Source organism: Astyanax mexicanus, chromosome 24, assembly GCF_023375975.1.
Source record: "Astyanax mexicanus isolate ESR-SI-001 chromosome 24, AstMex3_surface, whole genome shotgun sequence".
Taxonomy (NCBI): domain Eukaryota; kingdom Metazoa; phylum Chordata; class Actinopteri; order Characiformes; family Acestrorhamphidae; genus Astyanax; species Astyanax mexicanus.
The window spans coordinates 22,395,503-22,420,359 of NC_064431.1; the positions used below are offsets into that span (position 1 = coordinate 22,395,503).

Here is a 24,857-nt window from a genome sequence, read left to right on the forward strand (position 1 = left end):
CAGCCTCGATCACAACAAGAAAGGTATTACAGAACAAAAGCACACTCGTCTGAGAGGCTGCACTCAGCACACAGCTTTACTGCTTTCCTATTGTACCACAGCATTTATTCACCAGCAGACAAGAATTCTTTTACTCACACGTCATTAAATTCCTCCAGGTTGGTGGCAGGTGTGAAAACATCCAGCAGGCCAATCACCTGTAAAACACATAAAAATATATGTACATGACATTCAGAATCAGCCTTAGGCAATACAAATCACACTCAATAACATACAAGAATAACAATAAGCTCCAAAGTTGTTTTTCTTTGTGCTAAAGTCAAATATTAATTTTACCAGTTAGGTTGTAAGGAGCAGTAAAGCCACTCTGCTGAAGTACAGCTTTATAAAGGAGTTTCAGTGAGGTTTCTCCACCACCATGGCTGGAGCATTATTAGCAATAGCCATTCAGAGGTGAGTATTATCGACATGTAGCCTGCTGCTAACCCCACAGCTATAGCTGCTAACTGCTAAGTGCTAGCTCTTTCATAATTCAGAAATGAGTATAATCAGACTGTAGCCTGCTGCTAACCCCGGCTAGCACTACTGGAGATGCATTAGCCACTAATCGCTAAGTTTTAGCTCTTTCGCCGTTCAGAGGAAAGTATATCGGACTGTAGCCTGCATGTTTACTGTGTTAAAACAAGCTACAAACTGCAAGCTAATATCACCCTGGCTTACCGTAACACTTAGGGTTTCTCAGTGTAGCTGTAGCTGTAGGGCGACATTAGCTAATGCTAATAAGATAATGCTAATGTTTCAGCCTTAGAGCTGGAGAAATTTGGCAATCTAAGGTTACTGTAAATAAACAGAAGTGCTTTACTCACACAAATAAAATGTTTACAGGATCTGTGTAGATTGACATCCAGTGCTGGTTTGACTTTGAAAGAAAGTGTTTTTTTCTTTTTAATTACAGTTTTGTTACTAGTGTTGCATAATGTGCCTTATAATGTGGTGCACCTAATGTATGAAAATAAACCAAAAATAGACTTTGATAGTGTGCCTTATAGTGCGGAAAATACAGTATTTTTTTTGATAAGTTATGACTGCTATCCTACAGTTTTTTGCACCTTTAATTTTATTGTAGCTATTCAACTTTATTACACATTCACACATGTAACATTCACTGGGCACTAGCTTTTGCCTATTTAACAGCAAACAGTGCTTTAAAATGGTCATAGTGGTTATTGAAGCGGTGTAACACTTTCATTTGTGCGTCACACCACTGGCCTTTTGGCCTAAGACTGTGTGCATTTATACACTAGTGCTTGTTGTATATCTATGGGGAAACACCTCTCTCTCTATGACTAGGCCGCTATGCTGCTCAGGCCTGAGTCACTGAGCTCCACTCTACACCCTCTACTCATGTTACTCCGTTCAACTGGCAATCAGCTCATGAGTGAATCAGCTCTGAGCAAGCAGCGCAGAGGGAGGTCGAGGAAAACGAACCAGTCAATTTCTGACAAGGACAACCTGTTCACTGCTCAGGAAACTGAGTGGCAGCACGTAAACACCAGCTTTTGACAAAAAAAAAGAAAAGAAAAAAATGCAAGCAGGAAGTGGAACACAGTAGCTGTAGTGTGTGTGGATGTGTACAGTGATGCACACCGCTGAGTTTCACCCACGCACAAACGCCAACGCTACTGAGTGGTGGACCGGCCAAAATAAAAGGAGGGAATATAAACATACACGATAATCTGAATCAACCTATAAAAATAAAATACTACACTAACATGCAAAAAGTCATAGGACAGGAACTGGTATCATGTCCCATGATATTTTGAGGCTAAGGAATGCTGAAAATAAGTGTATGGAACCTCCTGCTCTGAATGCAGGGTTCCCACAGGTCCTTAAAATGTCTTAAAAGGTCCTTAAAAAGTCTAAAAATGTCTTAAATTAAAACATGGATAATTAAGGTCTTAAATTGTCTTAAATGTAATCTAAATTTGCTGTAGGTATTACATTTTCAGATGGCGCTCTTTACCCTCCTAGGGTGATGTCGATAAGCACAAGGTGTCTGTGAGCTGATGTATAGGAACAGAGTCGCTGCGCTTTCCTCCGAGTGCGCTGTGATGCTACTTGGCAATGCTGCAGCAACAGCATTTGGAAAAGAGGCGGAGGCTGACTTCACATGCTTTGGAAAAGGCATGTGCAAGTCTTTACACTACTTGTGATGTGGCATCACTAGTGATGGGGGATACATAGCCAAATGGGTATACACCTCAATTTAGCCTAGTTAAATTGGGTGGAAATGGGAAAAATTTGAAAAAAAAAAAAACCCCAAAAAAACAGCCTTGTAGGCGTGGTTCACAGCATGCAACCACAGCGCTGGCAATGTGCTAATCACAACAGGCTACAAACTGAAATCTACCCCAAACTGAACCTCCTATCTTCTCGAACACGATCAAACTGCAAGCTGCTCTGGATTGACGCATCTGCCAACTGACATAACTGCCAATGGAAGTGAAACATTATTCTTTCAGATCTGTCTCCTCATACAAAACATCTCTAGTGCAGTCTTTCACACAAATTACACTGTTTTTACACTTCTGTCACTCAGTAATATGGGCTGTTACGTTTTAGTGAAAAAGCCCTCTGAACCTTGTTACAGCACACTCACACAAACACACAAAAACACACGTATCAAGTTGCACATCAACTTGCAAAGTGCAAGATCAGTTGTAACACCCCTTCTCTCTCTGTATCTCACTCACCACATGCAAAAAAAAAAAAGAAAAAAAAAAGAGAGAGATAGCGATCAATAATGTTTCACAACTGAGAAACACTCGCCATCTCAGGTCAGGCCTGCAGCTCAGAATGAGGAGGTTTACTTTTGGTCTGTTTACTGTGGTGCAGTTAAAAAAGTGGAGAACACTTATAGTGCTTAAATCAGGGAGAGTGAACACTATAGAGGGTCCACAGAGGCTGGACTACAGAGGCAGGGCGTGTGTGGAAACTGGCGTAAGGACACTCATTAACCTCAGACAGTCTGGAGATAGAGACAGCCTGTAGATGTGAGTTATCTTATAAAAATAAAAAAACAAACAACGTTATATACAGCTCTGAAAAATAAATTAAGAGGCCACTTCAGTTTCTAATAAATAATAAAAATATTGTCATTTAGAGCATTTATTGCAGAAAATGAGAAATGATCAAATTAACAAAAAGAATGCAGAGCTTTCAGACCTCAAATAATGCAAAGAAAACAAGTTCATATTCATAAAGTTTTAAGAGTTCAGACATCAATATTTGGTGGAAAAACCCTGGTTTTTAAATACAGTTTTCATGCATCTTGGCACGTTTTCCTCCACCAGTCTTACACACAGCTTTTCGATAACTATATGCCACTCAAAAATTCAAGCAGGTCAGCTTGGTTTGATGGTTTGTGATCATCCATCTTCCTCTTGATTATATTTCAGAGGTTTTCAATTAGGTAAAATCAAGGAAACTCAAAATTTTTAAGTGGTCTCTTATTTTATTCCAGGGCTGTATGTTTGACCAAAATACAGAATACATATTTTCCACTTATTTTTTCCTTTATTTTATAACTATATAGATTCAATCTGTTTTATATTTTAGATTTTTCAAAGACAGTGTTGCACATCTTGGCTGAATTTTCTCAGCCAGCTTTATGAGGTAGAGTCACCTGGAATTCAGGCTTTCAGTTAACAGCTGTGCTGAACTTCAAGAATGAATTTGAATTTGAATTTCTTGCCTCTTAATGTGTTTGAGAGCATCAGTTGTAAAGTTGTGAAGATGTAGAGTTGGAATACAGTGAATAGCGCTATTTGAGTCATGTTCTGATCCATATTAAGGTAAAAATCAACAAAATTCAAGAACTTAAAAAGTATCCTCAAGTGCAGTTGCAAAGACAATTAAAAACAATAGATGAAACTGTTTCTCAGAATTATCAGCCTCAGAAACTGCAAGTTAACAGCAGCCCAGATAAGAGCACCTAAATGCTTCACAGAGATTTTTGGTTTGTTTAACACTTTTTAGTTTACTACATGATTTCCTATGTGTTCCTTCACAGTCTGGATGACTTTGGTATTACTTTATAAAGTAGGAAAAGCCTACACCTGTGTCGGCAGGGTAATAATGTAAGAAACAGTCACTCACATTCTCGTGCTTCATGTGTTTAAGCAGCCGGAGCTCTCGGTAAGTGCGCTTGGCGTGGATGATGGACTGGAAAGGTCGGGACAGTTTCTTCACAGCGATCTTCAGCCCTGATTGGATGTCATACGCCGAGCTGTGGAGGAAAAAAATGACATCAGTACACTTGTCTAAAAAGGCACACTTCAGAACAGCAAAGTGTTAGTAAAGCTTAATTAGAACATCTTGATTACTGTGGAGAGCAGAACCTGCGAAAAGATGAGTTTGACCTCAATGTACAAAACTGTAGAACATCATCAAGCAGCAAATGAAGTGCAGCGGTTTGCACGGGGAGCTAAATTAGAGCACAAGCAAACAAGAAATGACACAATCATAAATGTCTGTCATAATCATTACTTTATCAACTTTTTGTACAATATTTGCTGACCTTAGTATTGCATTTTAGGTTTTCTTAGATCTTACCTTGATCGATTTATGTTGGGATATTTCTTTTTCAAATATGTCAATATCTAATTTATCCCATTTTCTCCCATTTTAGCTATGCTGATTATCCAACCCACTTAGCTGCACTTCCCCCATCACTACATCAGGAGGGTAAAGACTAGCGCACAGACACTTTCTGCTGACTAACATCGCTTTAGGAGTGATGCTGCACATACGTGTTCAGTTTAAATACAGCTCAGCATGGAGCTAATAAATCAGGTTAAATTGCACCTGAACAGCGGTTTAGCTCAATTATGAGGAGTATATTTGATAGTTGGGTCAAATCGAGGTTGGATCAAGCCTCCTTAAGACCTCCTCAAAACTAAACGCACTATAGGTGAAAACAAACCTGAGCCTATTTTACCCATATTAAATAGTGCTGCTGTAAAAAACCTAAATCTTCTGGATCAGACCTTAATAATCCACCTGTTTACTGCTACTATTTATTAGGGCATTTTCAAACCTGTAGTTGGTTTGCTTTGGGAGTGATATAGGGAAAGAGCGCCATCTACCCACCCAGAGAGCAAGGCCAATTGTGCTCTCTTTGACTCTGGCTGCTGATGGCAAGCAACATGATCCAGGATTAGAACCAGCGATCTCCTGATCATAGTGGCAGCTCCTTTCTCTCCTGGACCACTTGGAGCCCCCTATATCTAAACCTTTTAAATGTAATAATTAAAATGCAATTGATCTTCAAAGATGGTGTTAATTACCATTAAATGCATTATATCAGTGGTATACATCACCCCAGAAACAGAAATAGTTATTGTGATAGGCCTACCATCAAACGAACATGATCCTGCAGACAGCAACTTAGTACAGTACAGATCCAGAGTCTAATGGCCTGGTATTGATAAAAACAACACCGGAATGAAATATACTAGAATTAATTGGCTGCCTGCAGAGAGAGAGAGAGCTTCAGCAGAACGAATGGCACATTTTGCTTTCTAGCGTCCCACTTTATATCTTATATAACACTTACATAAGTGCATCCAATGTTTCACAGTGAAAAGCTCCTGTAGAAGCTCAGGAACCACTTACTGCTAGTTTAATAGGACCATAAGGTATGATCACAGGCTTTTTCTATCAGACGTATCCAAGTGTTTTGTCTGGGGAGTTTGAGAGCACAAAAGTCTGATAAAAAACCTGATTCGAACCAGAGCAAACCGACTACATGCTTGAAAATGCTCTAAGACGCATTAGTGGTAGTAAACAGGTGGATTATCAAGGTCTAAACCAGAAGATTAAGGGTATTTTCACAGCAGCACTATTTAAGATGGTTAAAACAGACATTGGTTTGTTTTCACCCATGTTGCAATTAGTTTTGGCAGGTGTAAAAACAGTAATTGCATTTTAGTGTGGACCAAAACTCAGAGACCCACAAAAGAAGGTCCCAATTCAACTCTAAAGCAGTTCGTTTGTGCGGAGAACTTGAATCCAACCACGATCTGACCGAATTATCAAATATACTCCTGATGTATGAGCTAAACAGCTGTTCAGGTGCAGTTTAACCTGATTTATTCGCTCCATGCTGTGTTTTTTTTTTCAAACTGAACGCGGAATGTGCCATACCTTCCTCTGTTTACTTTCTAGCTCAGTCCCAAACAGACCAATAAGCAAAAAGAACATGCTCACGCATTTTGCTCCACTTGAAATGTCCCTTTTGTGAAACCAAACCAAACCAAGGGGGAAAGGATCCAAATACACTTTAATGATTTAGACCACAAAAACAATCTAAAGGTGTGAAAACACTCTAAATCTTTTGGAGAATTTGTCATAGGATTGCTAGAAGAGAATAAAAATCACATCTCACCTGACTGCAGAAGTCCTTAAAAAATAATAATCAAACTCTGAACTGGTGGTGCACTATTCTACAACACTGGCTCACTTAGGCCCACTAGTACCAAGTAGGACTTGGTAATGTCTACCATGATAAAGTACAGGAAATTACAACTAATACGGACATTTACAGTTACACATAAAGCTTGTCTAAATAACGTCAAGAAAGTTTGGGGTTGTTTTTTGTTCCCGAAAAAAATTGCTTATGACGTTATTGAGGTTTCTTTGCACCAAAATAGTCGAAATTCACTTTACATTACCTTTTTCTGACCTTTATTATTATCCTGTGGAATTAAATTGGATGTTTCTATTACTGTGCCTACAGTGATGAATATTTGCAAAACATTTCTTTTTTATATTTTTAAAATCGCTGGTTCGAATCCCAGTCATGCAGCTTTGCATCAGCTTTCGGAGCCCCGAGAGAGCACAACTGGCCTTGCTCTCTCTGGGTGGGTATATGGTACTCTTTCCTCTCATCATTCCAAAGGATGATGTTGATCAGCACAAGGCGTCTGTGAGCTGATGTATTGGAACAGAGTGACTGCACTTTCCTCTGAGCGCGCTTTGATGCTCTGACTTCACATGTATCAGAGGAGGCATGTGCTAGTCTTCACCCTCCTGGTGTTGGGGCATCACTAGTCATAGGAGGAGTCCTAATGAGTGGGTTGGGTAATTGGCCTTGAAAATTGGGGATAAAATGGGATAAAAATGAGAAATAATAGAAAAAAAAAAGTATTTGAGCTGTGTTTAAATAGGCTGACTAGGCTAAAACAGTTCTTAAATCTTTCTTAAATTAACATGTGCAGAGCTAAATTGCTTGAGAGTGAAATTATATTATGTTTTTAAGATACTTTAAAAATAACCCATTCAGCAAGAAGGATCTGTTTTTTGTTAAATGAGCCCTTAAAGAAAAAAAACTAAATTCATGCAAGGCAAACCCATCCCATTGCACTATGCCCCCACCCACGCACAATCCCACCCACCCTAAGGACTCCTCCTGAAAGATCAGTGATCAGTGATCTTTCAGGACAATGGCTCTGCAGTAACCATAGCAGTTAGGGCTGGTGTGGTCAAACTGCGAGTGAATAGGGTTTCCAGGAAGTGCAACTAGGCCACATCTTACAGACGCAGGGAGGACAAAAGCACACGCTCCATTAGCATTCCCCAAAGAACACTCCTCACCACACTGTCTGCTGAGACAGATAACCATGCATATACAATAGGCCCCTGGGACAAAAAGTACTGGGATAACAGACGCGAGTTTGCCTGCCTAGTACTTTAGAAAACTATGAAGAATTCTGCAATATAACATTTTTTCAGTCCAAAATGACACATAAGGGACATTCCAATCCAACCAAGTCGGTTTTTGCTATTTTAATCTTACTACAGTTCAGAGTTTTTCTTTTACTTTTTTCTTTTAAGTTTTTAGAGTGCCATCTGGTGTCCTTGAGGCACCATTTCCAGACATTATTGTCCAGCTGGCAGCACTGAGAAGAATTCTCAGAAGATAAATTTAAATAGTTTAGTCAGATTTCAACACCAGAACTATTCCAACAGGACAATGCTCTTCCACATATTAAATATGCAGACACTTTTCCAGAAGTATGGCCAGAACTTATGCCCAATTGAAAACGTATGGAATGCTATTGGACAAGGTATCAAACACTCCACCCCTACCGCAAAAATCATCAGGGACTGCGGCGTAAGAATATTCCAGCAAGATTATCTGGGTGATTAAATACCTTGACAGGGGTGCTGGCTGGGGGCATCCAGAATAAATCTGGTTAAAAACTTTATTTTTCTACATTTCTCACAAGATACAGTATGAACTATTTTCTTAAAAATGAGAATTTGTCATTTTGCTTTAAGGTATTTGTCATTATTTGAATCTGAACACCATTAAGAACCTCTACAACTCCATGTCCCATGCCAAGATGTCTGGCAAGTTCTGGCATTACACAAATTTTTAATTATTAACTGTTTTTGATAACCTTTATCTTATTTTCGAATAGCAATGCAATCTGACACCTCCCCATTTTTTTAGCAACTATTTCAACTATTTCTTTAACAATGAGAGTTGTACATAAATCAGCATGTTTAAGCAACTGAGACCTATCTGATATCAAGCATGGCAGAAGGCCAGTAAACAAGAACTTATGAAATTATGTAATGAACACAGCAGAGTATACAAAAAGAGGCATCTACAGCTAGTGGCAGAACTGACAGCATTTACTGGAATTTCATTAGGCGCATTACTGGTTTCCACACCCGAACCCGCCTACAGAGAATGCAAGCCTTCCACTAGTGGCGAGGCTGATGGAGTTTATTGGAATGCGATAGACGGATCATGCACTTCCACACCAAACCCGCCTGAAGAAAGCTGAGCGAGGCTGAGGACTCTGGAGCGCTGAATCCTGTGTTCTGCTCTAACGTTTCACTTTGTATCTTACATAAGACTTTCAGTGTGAGTCAGAGCGACTCGCTGCAAGGCCAAATCCCACTCCAACAACCTCTCTCCCTCTAGGGCGTAACACTGACAGCAGATAACTACTTGCAGAGATTGTGGAAAGAGCAAGCTTCATATAATGCCTCTGGTCTGACGCCAAGCTGTGAGACATTCCTAGCGCTGAATGAAGCATGTGATGTATGTGACTTCATACAACAGTGACAACGAAAAACCTTAATTAAACATTCAAAACATACATACAAATGAGACAGACCTGGACTGAAGATAAGTCAAGTGACTGAAAACAGTACTGTGTCCAATAACCTTTGCAATGTCCAAAGGAAGCAAAGGATATGCATATGCCTGCACAACTTTAGACAGTGTCTTGCAAAAGTATTCATACCCCTTAAAGTTTTTCACATTTTATCACCTTACAACTTGTGCAAATGTATTTAATTGAGATGAATAATGAAATGATATACTTGCATATACTTGTGAAATGGATTGTAAATGATCATGAGCATGGTTTTCAAAATGTATTCTTCATAATGCTGTTTGTTTGCTAGTCTACATGCAATTTATTGTTTTTTTTAGGCTGATTTCATGATATGCACTACTGTGCAAAAGTTTAAGGCACATTTTTTAAACTTCTTTTTTGGGGAGTAAGTGTTTATAAGCACAGTAAAACACTGTTATTAGAAAACAAACAAAAAATAATTAATAAAAAAGTAGTGGTATTACATCATTGTCTCCACAGCTCCACTCACGGAGTCTAGTATTATTTATAGTTATTATCATCATATCAACACCTGGTTTTGTAAATCAGTGCTTATTGATAATGTAATTGACTAAACACCTCCACTGAGGTGCTGGCTGGGGGCATCCAGGAAAAATCTGGATCAAAACTTAATTTTTCTGACCAGCTCACAAGATAAAGAATGAACTACCTCATAAAAAAATTTATTCTAGTTACTTCTTACTGTATTTATCATTATTTGAATCTGTTCACATGATATGTGTTTTTTTCAGGCAAATAAACTCTATTTGCTGATAAAATTGTGCATAGATGCTTATTTTTTTTACACAGTACTGTATTTAGGTTACGACCTGTGCCACTCCAAATTGGGTGCAAAAAACAGTTTGGAAAGTGTGAGTCAAAAAGTGATTGTGAAACATGGGAAACCACCAAGGCCTCAGGGCCTGAGAGCCAGCTCCCATTTCCTTCTCTAGGCCTCGGCAGCAGGCACTGTTGCGCATTAGTCAGCCGAGTGCCAGAGAAGGTGAGGTTTTGACAGAAGACGAGATCCAGCAGATGTAGGATCACTCTGTCCCAAAAACAAAAGGAACATGTGAGCAGTGTTGCAGCTGAGTTTTTTTTTTTTTATGCTTTATGTTTTTACAGACAATGCAAAACCACTCCTGGAGGGAGTGCCATGCAAATCACCACAAGGAAAATAGCTTGCATAATCAGCCCTCACATGAGCCGCTGAGAGGCTGCCTCAGCTGATCAACTTGATTACAAGATGCCAACGTAGAAAAACAGCATGAGAAAAAGCCGGGAATAGCTGTGAATGCCCTCTGTACAACCTTGGACAGGTTGACAGAACCTGGCTCCAAAATGAGGTGAAAAATCCCCTGAAGTTCCTGCAAATGCAGCACAAATTTGGCCAGATGGTCTGGGCTCGCGATCAAGAAAACCATTAAAAATACTCTGAACTTCTTGCATGGTGTCCTCAGATCTGAAAAAGCTGTGTCTGAACTGAAGTGAAAAAACACCCTACTTACGAATGAAGTGCACTGCAGAGATGCTCTGAAAATAAATCTAAAGCTCTATTTGGACGGGATTAGTTTCTCAGGGAGAAAATATTTCACACTCAGTGATAAAACTCTATCTAACTTTTGAAAAAACAGGAGCACCAGTGAGTTTTTAGGCTTTCTTGATTGTGTGACATCAGATTCATTAGTTCCTCCATTTCCACTCACTATTATGTTTACGTGGATCTATGTGGAAACGCATGCCTAAAGTGTTAATAAGGTGTGTGTGGTAGTGGAAAAATAGCTATTTTTTATTAAATGCAAGGTGACAAAACTTAGAGATGTGCGTCCGGACAGGACTTAAATTACTGGAGGACCATGGAGTTCAGCGAAAAACAGTAGGTAATTCACCCTTTTATTTTTCTTAGAGGACGACTGAGAAAAAAAACATATATGCCCGTTCCGGACGGAAATAAAATCAAAGACGACCACCTATAAAACAAAAAATTATCCCAGGAGCCTCTAAGAAACTAATCCCCTACAGATAGGGTTTTACTCTCAAAATGATGACCTTCATTTACAACCCTAAATTACGCTAAAAATGGACAGCAGTATAAACAAAAGATATTTTATGTTCATCATTTGTTAATATACACCCAGACCTGCATTCCAGGCCTGCAACACATTCCAAAAAAAAGTTGGGAGAGTAAAGCATTAGCATTTACCATTACATAATGTTGTCATTCCTTCTCACAACAATTAATTAAAGACTTCCGCCACCAAGGAAACCAAGCATTAAAATGTTTCAGGTGCTTTTTTATTCCATTCACTTTCATTTTGGCCTAATGATCAGGCATGCCTACCATCTCTCTGACGTTTGAGAAAAACTGGTCTGGCTTAGGTCAGAGATCTACAGTTGCAGACGGTAAAAAAAAAGCATTCCAAGGCAGAAACATCATGAGGTTCCCTTACATTTCACAAAAAAGTTAAGCATGCTGCTTTGATCACGTGACAGCTTTACAATCATGCATTTGGCAACTCCTGGGGAAATACTTAGGATGGCTGTGCTCCAACCCAACAGGTCTATTCTTTCAACTCCGGAAAACAACAATACATGTTAACAATAACCACACACTTCTTCCCACCAGTGGCAGAGGCTAAAAGAAACACAACCAAAAAAAATGCATCTATAATACAGTAGACCACAGCAGCATAAATTAAGACCTCTATTATGCTTCACAGCCTCAAACCTTCCTCTAAGGCTACATTTACATTACTTTTTTTTTTGTTGCTCAGATTGGATTTGGCTTCTTGACGGTTCACATTCACAAATGGAAGTGACCTGTATCTGTGCGTAATGTGAACAAATCTGCCCCAAAAAACACTTCACATGATGCACACATTGATACGTGTATAAACGTCTCCTTCTTCACCACCAATAAAAAACATCATATTTGAGAGACGACTCTTTATAAAGCTTAATAAAGGTGAAATCTATGCGCTATTAGCTATTAGCGACAATGGGTGAGGCCGGCAGCCAGAGTGTTAACAATGCTAATGGCACAATAGCAATGCTAACAGCAATCCTAATGGTGATGCCAATGGAATGGCAGTTATGTTGTTCTGCTAATTATGCTGATGTAAAAGATTTATACATATAGAGGGGAATAAGCTAACCGCAGAGCCATTTAAGGTGGAACAGGTTAAAACCATTAGCAAGAAAGAAGCAATTATCTTTTTTGTGTGTTTGACAAACACATTTATACCACTTTAACAGTTCTATCTCCACACTGAGTCCCTTAATAAAAATAATAATATTTCAAAAGCAAAAGCGTGATGGAAAATTATTAAGGCTGGCCTGGAAAGTGTCATTTTAAAACCAAAATCACAAACTTTGAGACATTGAGAAAGCCTGAGATTGGTCAGAATGCTCATATCACACAGTATAACTACTGGAGCACTGGTCTTCAGCCATGTTCCCGCAGAGCTTCATATCCTCCTGCAGACTTTGGAGCCAACCCTAATCCACTCCACCTGATCCACCTAATTACTGCCTCCTAATTAAAGTCTGTGACGAGCTGAATGAGGTGTGTTGGATTTGGGTTAGAGTTGAAACCTGCAGGAAGGAAGGAAGTTTTCCGATAGCAGGGTTGAAGATCACTTTGCCAAAGGCTAATTTGCATGTCATACATATTTCTGCTCTGCTGAAAAGGACAATACAGTTCTTGCACAACAGAGTGTGACGTACATCCCTGTTCCAAACAACACTTCTCTTTACTTTTAACTAGCTTCTTTCAACTGCAGTCTTTACGTCTGCAGTTATCTTCGCAACTTTTCTCATTAATGCTTACCTACATTATTACTACATTTTCTTTATTAGTAGTGTTGCTTCTTTGTATCTAACATGTAAACTATTTTAAATCAAATTTAAATGTAAGCTGCACAATGGTAATATAAGCTTATAATTAAAATTCCATTAAAAACATGTGGTCCTGGTAATATTTCCAGTGAGGAAAGATTTTTCATCACTAGTAAAATAATAAAAGAGATATCTTATTATAAAAGAGAGATCTGTTTTTTGCACTTTTACTAGTAAAATTGGTTAAATAATTATGTTATAATGTAAGAAAAGAAATAATGGAAACAAGCTATAGAAAAGGTAACTAGCTAGCTACACATGTAAAGATGGGTTAGCTGGAAGCTAACAGACATGCTGTTTGGAAAAGAAACATTTAACTTTTTAAATGTGGCTTTGCTGGGATACATATTACGCATTATGAAAAAGACAATACCCACTCACATCTAGCCTTGTGCAATAGCAGTCAAAAATAGTTCAAAAGACAATAAATGTGCAAATCTGACTGAAAGCACACAGCCATGACCTGCATCTATATTGGATGCAACAGTTTCAATGCACCACAGACTACTGAATCTGAAACTGAAATTGTGCACTAAGAAATTAAAACTGAATGTTTTAAATGTAATGACTCTCTCTTCCGAGAATGGAAAGAAAAATTCGGAAACCAATGAAATCCCACACTAGTGTACATCCTATTAAAACCCTTATTTATTCATTTATTTATGGCACATATTTAGGCACTTTGACTGAATTAAAATTTTGTGTATGACTACACCTCTGCTAGCTACAGCAGGTGGTGTTATTTCCAGTCTAAACAGTGACAGGCCTGAAGAAGAGCAGGGCACTCCAGCTCTCAGAGATATCAGTTCACTGAGTAGGGACTTATTTACCGAGCTGGCACGCCTGAGGCACAATTATTAATGCTCCAAGGGTGCCACTGGAACAGGATGCTCCTGAAATTTCGAGGACAGTCCAGGGAAGTCTGGACTGCATGCCACTTGAACCCGGCCTAGGGTTTCTTCCTTCTGTAGGTTGACCTTGATGTTGGCCACACTGTCCCAACTAACCCCAGAGGAGTACTAACTTGTTGGCGATAAAATTTGGGATGCACAGACTTTTTGACGACATGAACTACTTGGCCAAAAATGGCAAAAAATAACCTTTGGTGCTCTGCCAAAAAAAGATGTTAAAAGTACTCAATGTGGGGGCTCTGAGTAGTCCACAGGCTATGCGCTGCCACTATGATCAGGAGATTGCCAATTCGAATCCTGTTCATGTAGCTTGCCATCAGCTACCGGAGCCCTGAGAGAGCACAATTAGCCTTGCTCTCTCTGAATCCAATTGATAATGTCTGCAGCACAATGCTTCTGTGAGCTGATGTGTCAGAATCGAGTCACTGCGCTTTCCTCAACGTGCCCTTTGATGCTACTCAGCAATGCTCAGCAGCAGTTTAAAACGAGGCGGTGGCTGATTTTAGATATGTCAGATGAGGAATGTGCTAGTCTTCATCCCACTGGTGCTGGGGAATCCCTAGTAATAGAGGGAGTCCTAATGAGTTGGTTGGGTAATTGGCCATGTAAATTGGGGAGAAAATGGGGAAAAACAAATAGAAATAAAATTATTTGTAATTGTGTTTTTTGTAAAACAAGAAAAAAAAATACATTTAGGCTACTTATTGCTTATCATTGGCCAAAATCAATTGGAGCATGCCTTAAAAGATATAAAAGATTCACAATCAGAATGAGTTGGAATTCACTTTAAACGTGTAACTAATCTCCCTATTTTTGAGTCACATTATAATAATATTAGTGCATAAATTAAGTAAAAAAGCCCTACTTAAACAATCATGTGTATTCATATTAATGCATTCATTTTAGAAATATTAATAGTCTTCTATCATTCTTCAAATGATACTGAACAAACAGCCTTACTATAAAACAGTAAAACAAATGATGTGTCCCTAAAACCTTTGTATCAACATCTGCTTTTATGCCTTATGACTTTGACTGTGCCTCATCATCTTTCACAGCAGCCACCAACCCTAATGGATGGGTTGCCTTCACACTTCACACAGCCATGCATCATAATTAACAGCAGCAAAAGTCACCCTTAAAGCAGAGCAGGGTGCCCCATCATCCACCCTGCATGACTAACCAGCAGTGAGGAGACCACCTAATCCTGGAAGTATGAGTCACAGCAGACACGCTGAGTGACATCATCTCAGTCCAGCCCCTATAGCTACTTCCCCCCAGTGCACCAACATGCATGGCCAGCAAAGGCACCACATTGTACATGGAAGCACTGGAAGCACGTGACACGGCTCAATGCACGGATTACAGTAAAAAAACACATGACATTTCACCACGCATGCTCTGTTGGCAGATACCTACCCCTGCTTTTTTATCTTTTCATATAAAGGCTTCTGTATTGGTTTCAAATCACACAAAAAAGTAATCACTTCTGCCTGGACTTGCTTGCATTGCACGAGCGCGAAGGCGCGCGCGCGCGCACACACACGCGGACAAAAAACGTTTTGCAAACATCATGCAATATGCAAGCCCTTCTTCTCTCTCCCTGCCTTTGCGAGCTCACGAGCGCGTCCCGTGCAGTAAACAAAAGAGGAGTATAGCTAGCTCCCATTCAGAGGCAAAGCGCATGCACGAGCCTGCTGCTCTCCTGCAAATGTCAACATGCGATGGAACTACCTAAACAATAATAGCTAGGAGAAGAAAAGAGGCTAAAGAAAGGCACGAGCTAAAACCAGCAAAAAGGGTAGGCAAAATGAGTATTTGTTGCATGCACTAAAATGTGTGTGTCTGTATATAAGACAGGTTTGGCAAAAATGTAGTTTAGCTAGTAGGGGTGCAAGAAATTATTGATATATCAAAGTTTCACAATAGTTAGTTAGAACTCTTCTATTAGATCTGACTGCATAATATATATATATATATATATATATATATATATATATATATATATATATATATATATATATATATATATATATACACACAATAGATCTTGTGATTTTATGAATTTTAATGTATTGAGGTACCACAAAATGTACCAGAAAAGGTACCACAAATTTCAGTTTTGCCAAAGTGTATCGATTTTCAAGAGTACAGTGTGCACAGTATTGTTTTTTTCTGTAGTTGTTGTGTTTAAATCCAGATCTCTGCTGTTGGATCACACTGTTCTGACTGCACTAAAAGTATGGTAAACTTTCTCAAGTTTAAACTCTTTTATTTTATGAATACAATAGTGGTTTATACTATGACAGTTTTACTTATTTTTTTCCATAGTTTAAAAACAATCGCAATATAGTTAGCAACTGCCTTGCAATATAGCGGTAGTAAGTTATCTAAGCAATGTAATAGACATGTTGAAAAATAAAAAATTTAAACTGTCATAGCATAAACACTAATGCATTCACGAGTTTAAATCTGATGCAAAATGTACTTATTTTATGCAGTCAGAAAAGTGGGATCTAATAGCATAGGGTGTAGCGATATAAGGCGATATATTAAATCGTAAACCCTATACTCCATGCCACCACACAGATCTACTATTCTAGCTAGGTTAGTTAAGTGTAAGTCGTGCGCGTGCGTGCATGCTTGCTTGCTACCCCAGCTAGTTGCAGTAGTATCAGCTGGCGCTCGCTCGCTCGGCCAGTGTGTGTATTATGCAATAGCAGAAAGCAATAGCAGAAGAAACACCAAAAAATAAAGACTGCACTTACCACACCGACCCATAAGCCCCCGAGCCCACCGGGGAGAGGTTCTGGTACCTCTCCGGAACCTCCCATATGGTCTTATTGAGCTCCTGCCGATAGAAAGTGGGTCTCTCCTTCTGGGACATTCCTGCAGCCCCCCTCCGCTCTTCCTCCCGCACGCGCTCTCTCTTTCTCTGCAGAGCTACAAAAACAAAACAACAAAAAACTAGCAACTTCTGCTCCGCGTCTGACCGCGAGGCACGAGCCTCCGCCGAGCCCGCGGCTGCTCCTCTGCACGCGGTGTGAGCTCCTCGCCCGCCACAGGTGCCCCTTTACTCCTTCTGCTCGCGGTTCTGCTTTTAGACAAGTTATTAGCTGCCGTAAGCGTGAGTTAGTTAGTGCCCCCCGCGCGCGCGCACGAGCGAGTCGCCCCGCAGCCCGTTACCCGCTGCTGGAGAGATTGTTCTTGCAGCGCCGCGTTCACTGACCGCAGCAGTCCCCGTGACCGTGCTGACGCGTGCTGGGCTGGGATGGGCTGGATTGGGCTGGGGTTCCGCTGCTTTCCGCCGCTCCTCACCCTCCCTTCCCTTTCGCTTCGCTGCGCTGTGTTTCGTTGCTCGAGCTGCTGTGCTGTTTTCCGCCGCGTGGTCGTGACTCGCGAATCACTTGTTCTGATGAATCGACTCCAACCGATGAACCGAGTCAAAAAGAAATCGAGCTGTTTTTTTGTTCTCTGTTTTTGTTTGTTTTAAATGTTTGCACAATTTAAAGAAAATAATTGCTTAAATGTAACAAATTGTCCAATTGATATTTTTTTTAAATAGTGTCATTTAGAGCATTTATTTGAAAATGAGAAATGGCTGAAATAACAAAAAAGATGCAGAGCTTTCAGACCTGAAAATATGCAAAGAAAGCAAGTTCATATTCATAAGTTTTAAGAAATCATATTTGGTGGAATAACCCTGTTTTTAAATCACAGGATTCATGCATCTTGGCATGTTCTCCTCCACTAGTCTTACACACTGTTTTTGGATAACTTTATGCCACTCATGATGCAAAAAATCAAGCAGTTCAGCTTGGTTTGATGGCTTGTGATCATCCATCTTTCTCTTGATCAAAGAAAAAGTAAAATCAAAGAAATTCATAATTTTTAAGTAATCTCTTATTTGTTTTATATATATATATATATATATATATATATATATATATATATATACATACACACAAATTCAAAGTTGGGTGTTTTCGTTATTTAAATGCTTCCGACAAACAATTTGTGATTGTATGCAAGAAATTTGATAACGCTTGTCAAGTCCAGAACATATGTGTAAGATCAGCTTTGCAATATGACAGTGGTCACAATATTCATCACCCCATTATAGATTTTTGCCTGTTTAGTCTTGCAATAATGTTTCTGTATATATTTTCTGACAATTCTGTTTTCTCCTCTGCACTGCTGTAACATCGCCAATTTCCCCGCAGCGGGATTAATAAAGGATTATTTTGTCTTTACATTGAACAAGTTATTTTAACAATAAATAAGCATGCTATGCAATAATCTATATGGTTTCACTAAATAATATTTATTAATGTTCTTGATTTGTGGTTAAAGTGTTTCCCGCAGGATTCTAATGTGATGCTATGTTTTTGCTAATTCCTTGCCTAAGCAGTTCCTAAGATGTTGCTGTGGTATAGCAGTTCATTGCTAAGGTGTTGCTAAGAGGTAGCCATGGTGTATCAGGTGTTAACTTAGCTAGCTAGTGTTTCCAGGTGTTTTTTTCCAAATGAAGGAGAGGGAGAAACAAATGATAACAGCACACACATGAGTGCAGGTCAGTATGGATGTGGTTAATGGAGGATGGAGAACCTGTGGCACTAAATTGAGCTGCTGGTTTAAACCGCCTGCCACGTTTTGTGTAGCGTGAATGCGCAGCACGTGATTTCTAGGTCTCGCGTGAAGTCGCTTGATGTTGCTGAACAGAGGGAAAGAGCGAGAGCAGCGGAGAGACTGCAGCAGCTCGAGCGCAGCTGCAGAGAGAGAAAGAGAGAGTGAGACACACACGGGGAGGGAGAGATAGAAAAAGGACAAAAAACACGCAGTACAGACTGTGTGTGCTCTCGTGCACTGCCAAAAATGATCCAAGATACATAAAAAAACACTGAAATAAAACAAAGTTCAAGGAATATGTTAAATAATAGCGCACCGTAGAAGAGGAACACCCTGCAGCTTCTTTTACATAAAGACTATAAGATGTGTTGGTCGATCTATATGATTTTTAAATGTTAATATTAAATGTTTATTTGTAAAATATCCTATTAATGCAATTTCATGTGGGGCTGAGCTAGGCTTCCACCCTGTGGCATTGACCCGCAATTGCATGCACCTCGACATTAACTAAAAGAATCCACGTGAACACATAACTGTGCAATATACAGAAAAAAATTAGAATATTTTAAAATTATTCACTTTAATCAGCCATATTTGTTTAAACTGTAAAGTATGTGTACTTTAAATTGTGTTGTTCTTTGATTATCATATATATATATTTTTTATGGTAAGATTGATGAATTGATTTAAAACTCTCTCCTCACAAATACATAAAACCACAAATATATTGAGAATTTAGGACATGGGCCCTTCTAACATACAACTAAGATGCATTTTATTTCTTCTTTGTTTGATGACTATAACTTATTTGTTTAATGACTTCACTATCACAAAATCTAACAAATCATGTCTTATAATGTCTCAGAATACCTGAATACTCCTGTTGTATGTTCTTTTTACATCTCTGTTAATAAATAGATTATGTTAAAACTTGCACCTAAAAGAGCAATACTGAGGTAAGCAAAACAATTCAATAAAATTTATATACAAAAAAAAACAATTAAGGATATGTTTATATATTATACAATAAGTCAATGTACTGAGGTGTGGCATGATGTGGCTAAGCCCCCCCATAGGAACCCTGAATTTCGTTGTATGTAACATGCAATGACAATGAATGGAATCTAGATCTAAATAAGTGAGTAATTATTGTGATATGTCTTTTTATCCTTAACCATTAACACTCAGTGCTCTGCATCATGAAAGGATGTATAATCTTTATTTGAAATACAAAAAAAACAAGGATTCCAAAACCTTCAGTTTTACATTAGCTAGCAAAGATGCTTCATAAGAACAGCACAGCATCAATGTTGACATCAAGGCTATGACCACTTTGGCATTTACTAAGTGTTTACGGATTAAATAAGTGAAGTATGTGAGCCAATTTCCAACTTTATTAAAAGTGACATTCTGCTAAATCTCACTAAAAACCGAGACACCACAAATTAGTTAGCAAAGTATTGCTTTAGAAAATAAAACAAAAGAACCCCACCCAGACCATTACAATGTTTCTGAAGGTTCCCAATAATGTATATCTATATTTCTCACATATATTTACAATGTATATCAAACATTCCACTCCCATCATATTGTACTGATCCTTCTGCACAGGTAGAGAATAAGGATGTGTATTTACAGAATGACCACCATGTGAGACATATGATAGAGTGTGAAAGGTACAGTAATGTCACGTGCAAATCCAACTGCAGAAGATGGAAACTGGTGAATATTTTGATATCTTTTAGTTAATATCTTGATCAGGAACAAAGATTTAAAGGCCTCCAATTCATCCCATAGAGCTAAAGGCCCTGTCCACATGTATCTGGATTTTTAATAAAAAAATAAGATATCTCTTTCTCTGTATTTGACACTACTTCTGACTAGAAAGGGGCAAAAGTATCAACACACCACAAAGTAGAAAAAAAATACTCAAATTACTTCTTATTACTAATTATTAATTTAATTATTAATATGTGGAAATCTGAAATCTAGTGGTACCTGCACACAGATGCCAACGTTTTATGACTTGTATAATTCACTACATAGACAGTAAGGAGGTTATGAGAGTCAGCCAGACAAATGCTTGCAATGTGACCTTGTTCATTGTGTTTTCTTGTTTTCCCTGTTCACATGACAACTACACTGAAGAGTGTTTTCAGTGCAGTTTGGTTTAAACCAAAATAGCACACATGAAAAGTGCCACAAACCACATTCTGGGACAAATTATCAAAATCTGAGCTGACCAGAAGAGGTGGTTTCAGTCTGAATCTACCACCTTGTCTGCAGTGTGACAAGGTGGTAGATTAAGTTTATAATTTCTGTATATACTGTAACTGTAGATTAACCCTTCTTTATAAGCCAGAAATAAAAGGAATCTGAGTGGAACCTGTTACAGTCGTTCCTTTGCGGAACTTTCGCCTGCCCATTTGAAGGGGGTCATATTCTAGGCAGTGGGAGGAAAAGGCAACTCACGAAATTGACAACATACCACCATCCTACACACACCCTTCAACAAGCCAATCAGTGTAGGGTATAGAGGGATTGACCACATTAGTGATGATGACAAAATGCATCAAAGTTATTTAGAGTGCTCAATAAACAAAAATGACTAAATGTACAGTATACAATGTAACAAACGCATTTGGTTCCGGGCTCTGTTCCAGACTTTCTGGTGTGAAAACATTTTTCTATGAATGTGATAAAACTCAGTCAAAAACTTTTAGTTTTTAAAATATCCAGATACGTGTGGATGGGCCCCAAGTTTGCTAGTTTAAAAATGGGTGATAGAACATTTATTATAATGTTAGCACAGCAGTGCCAAATGATAGCATGTTTTAAGAAAGCTAAGATCAATCAAACGACTGAATATTATGTACAGCCAAGACAAAAAAAAAAGACCCACAAACTTTTTCCCTCCTTAAAAGGATCCATTGTAAATAATCCAGAAAAAAAAAGATAATAGTGTTTCTTCATTTTGGCCCAAAACATACTTTCTACCCAGTTAAGTTACAGGATGAATATTTAAACACACAGGCTTATTGAGGGGAGTTGTTTGTCCCAATACATAGTTTTTATCTGTTTTGACACTCAATCAGGATAGACACATTTCTGTATATCATGTCCTGGGGTCATCTTTCTCCAAGTCAAGCCTAAAGCAAATCATCAAATCATCAAGGGAAACTTCACTTCAGTCGGAATTTGAACTGTGGATGTGTATCTGTGTATGTGGAGGCCACACAGGAGCCAGAACGGTGGAGCAGAGCCTGTGTGCCGCCTCACCAGCAGATGGCAGCACTTGCCAGTACCCCATTTTCAATTGCATTCCAGGGCACATTGTCCAAACAGTGTCCATGCAGCTGCTCTGTGCGTGTCATTTCAGGAAGACCAGGTAGAACGCCATCCCCAAACAGGACAGCGCCACGGCAAAGTGCAGTCGCGTCCCAATGATCGCAGCTGTGGAGGGTCAAAACAATACATAGTAATACACGGTCAAATTTTTTTTTTTTTTTTTTGCAGAGTACTGTTTATCTTCTCTACCAAGTGTTTCATGCATTAAGCTTATGCGAAAGTTTAATACATGCAGAAAATCAATGAATGAAAAAGACACAGAAATTAAAAAATATTTAAGAATAAGTTATTGAAAATGTTTTTTTTCCTCCAAATAAACAATGACATTTCAAGCCACTATACAATGTACAGTTTGAATAGTTTCATTTTTATTGACATATAGTATATATATATATATATATATATATATATATATATATATATATATATATATATATATATATATATATAGTATCAGTATCAGTATAACATGAAGCCATGGGAGTGGACAAAGTGAGAAAAACACAGCATACCTTTGTAAAAGACTCCCCACACCCCCTTCTTCTCCGACAGAAGCCAGCTATTCAGACGAGGGACCTTTTTCAGGTACGCACACGTGCAAATGAACAGAATCCCAAACACAAGGATTCCGTCAAAAGAGTACACTGTGAATAAAACAGACATAGCTCCTTATATGTCTGCTCCTTAATAATCTCAGATTTGTATTTTTTGTTTTGTGTATCAAGTTTCTTCACTGGGTTTGTACTGGCTTGCTAGCACAATGTGCTAGCTACAGAGATCAATAGGCACCGTTTTTTTTAAATACTATTTTAAATTTGTTAAAAGTAAGCTTTTATAAGCTATCTTGATAAATATCTTGATCTATATATATTTTGTCTTGCTTTTTAAAGTAAACACTACTGTTCACCAATTTCGAATTTCTATTTATTAAGCAGAACACACAAAGTGCTTTTCCACCCATTTTCAGCTGAATAAAATTTGGTGCATCCTTATAATACATAGAAATAACATAGAAAATGGACATTAAACAATGTAAAAGTCCAATGTATGACACATAAAAATAGACGTCAAAATAGAGTTAAAAATTTATAATATAAAAACCACACATTAACATACTTATTATACACATCTATGTCAATATTATTATTACAAAAAACGACATATTTGATCAAAAGCTAATATATAAATTTGTAAATATATGTTAATATTTAGATCTCAACTGAAGACATAATAGAGTATAATTTCGTTTTAAGAATAAGGCTTCGGGCATGTGTGAACGTTTCCTATAATATATGCAACTTTTTTAGGCTAATATAGGTACATCAAACTATCAATATGTAGCGCAAAATGGGTCTGGGGCCCTAAAGGTTTAGCTGTCAGTGTGCAGTAAAACATGCATTGACTCAGGATCCTCACCAATAGTAAACACAAATGGAGGGCATGATCAAAAATAATCAGAACTATTCGACCAATCAAAATATATATAGAATGGGCATACATTATTCGACTGCTAAAATAGTCATTAGTTGCAGCTCTACAGTTTTATTATAGTTACACATAATAATAAAAAAAATAAATGGTGTAGCCAATGATGTTTCTAACATCTACTACAGTCTTTAAAGCAGGCAGCCACAGGTAGATAACATTTAACACTAGCTTTAATCTGATTGGTTACTTAGTTAGCTAGTCAGCTAAGGTAAATGCTTAATTACACAACATTAAAAACACAGATTAAAGAAAAACTATCTTATCAATTTAACAATATAACGACGTTTTAAGTGAATGAGCAAAATTATATTAACCAAAATGACATTAAAACAACTGGATAGATAAATGTAACATAATAAATTTGTAGTTATTACTAGCAAACAAAGCTAACTAGGCTAAGCTAAGCTAAGCTAAGCTAAGCTATCTCTGTAGCTATCTGATACCTGTCAAGACTACATGACGTTTATGAAAGCAATGGTATTAGCGGCTATAAACGACGTATTAACAACCAAAAACCTGAATTAATAAAATTGCTAAGTTTAATGAAACCCCACTCAGAGCGGGTAACGTTAAATGTGACCCGGGTTTTGAATACTCAGTTAAAACCAGCCACGTCCACATAAACAGCCCGGAGAAGCTCCCACAGCTAGCCTGCAGCTAACTCACTGAAAACACACAACGGCCCGTGCCCCGCTTTAGGAAACGGTTAAATAAAACAGGACTAATGTAATCCGTTACCGGACTCACCGTTGGTCATGTTGGCAGCGCTCTGTTCCGCTCTAATTAAAGTGAATCTGGAGCTCCGGCTGCTCTAGCCGCTCTATACTCGCCTCCCATAACCAGCCTCCACTCCAGCCCTGACACTTCCCGGACTGAGAGACCGCGGAGAAACGCTACAAATTAAAAGACCCTACATATGGTTTAAAATGTGAAAATCTAAATCAATTAAATTGTTTATTTCAATTATTTGTGTATAATCTCATCCAAACAGTGACGTTAATTTCGCTAGCTACGATAACTATATATTTTGCAGACAGTGTTATGCTTTTTACTTAGTTTCAAAATAAAAGCCTGGTAGTTAACTAACCAGCTAACTACCTTTTTATTGTTAATTGTCATACAAATAAGTTATAGTCAAAGCATTAGTTCAAAAGACAGATTACAAACCATATTTCAAAAAAAGAAAAGAAAAAATAAATTTAAATATGTACAGCTCTAGGTAAAAACAAGAGACCTTCAGTTTCTTTGATTTTACCATATTGAAAACATCTGGAATATAATCTAGAGGACGACGGATGACCACAAGCCATCAAACCAAGCGGAACTGCTTGAATCTTTTTCACTAGGTGTGGCATAAAGTCATACAAAAAGTCTGATGTAGGAGAAC

The 24,857-nt window shown here is 38.2% G+C and overlaps 2 protein-coding genes across 3 annotated transcripts in view; both read right to left on the minus strand.

Annotated features, from left to right (window-relative positions):
- Window positions 1-17,382, minus strand: part of mapk14b (mitogen-activated protein kinase 14b) — a 46,897-nt gene extending 29,515 nt beyond the window's left edge. The window contains exons 1-3 of one of the 2 annotated variants that reach the window (XM_007247729.4): window positions 16,774-17,382; window positions 4,159-4,288; window positions 139-197 (exon numbers count right to left, since the gene is read on the minus strand). In XM_007247729.4, the coding sequence (XP_007247791.1) occupies window positions 139-197; window positions 4,159-4,288; window positions 16,774-16,892 (308 nt within the window). In that variant the 5' untranslated portion in view covers window positions 16,893-17,382. The remainder of the gene's footprint in view (window positions 1-138; window positions 198-4,158; window positions 4,289-16,773) is intronic. The other variant, XM_007247728.4, reaches the window with a different exon arrangement.
- Window positions 17,383-19,834: 2,452 nt separating this feature from the next.
- Window positions 19,835-24,356, minus strand: tmem167b (transmembrane protein 167B). Its single transcript, XM_022682743.2, has 3 exons — window positions 24,218-24,356; window positions 22,495-22,626; window positions 19,835-22,087 (listed from the first exon to the last, which is right to left on the minus strand). Exons 1-3 carry the CDS (start codon window positions 24,225-24,227, stop codon window positions 22,005-22,007), a joined length of 225 nt encoding a protein of 74 aa, XP_022538464.1. The 5' UTR covers window positions 24,228-24,356; the 3' UTR covers window positions 19,835-22,004.
- Between the last annotated feature and the right edge of the window lie 501 nt (window positions 24,357-24,857).

Excerpts from the sequence above, each read along its gene's own strand:
- tmem167b (XM_022682743.2), bottom strand. Across the intron at positions 22,088-22,494 it reads GTGGGGAGTCTTTTACAAAG|CTGCGATCATTGGGACGCGA; the intron begins GTATGCTGTGTT and ends GACCCTCCACAG.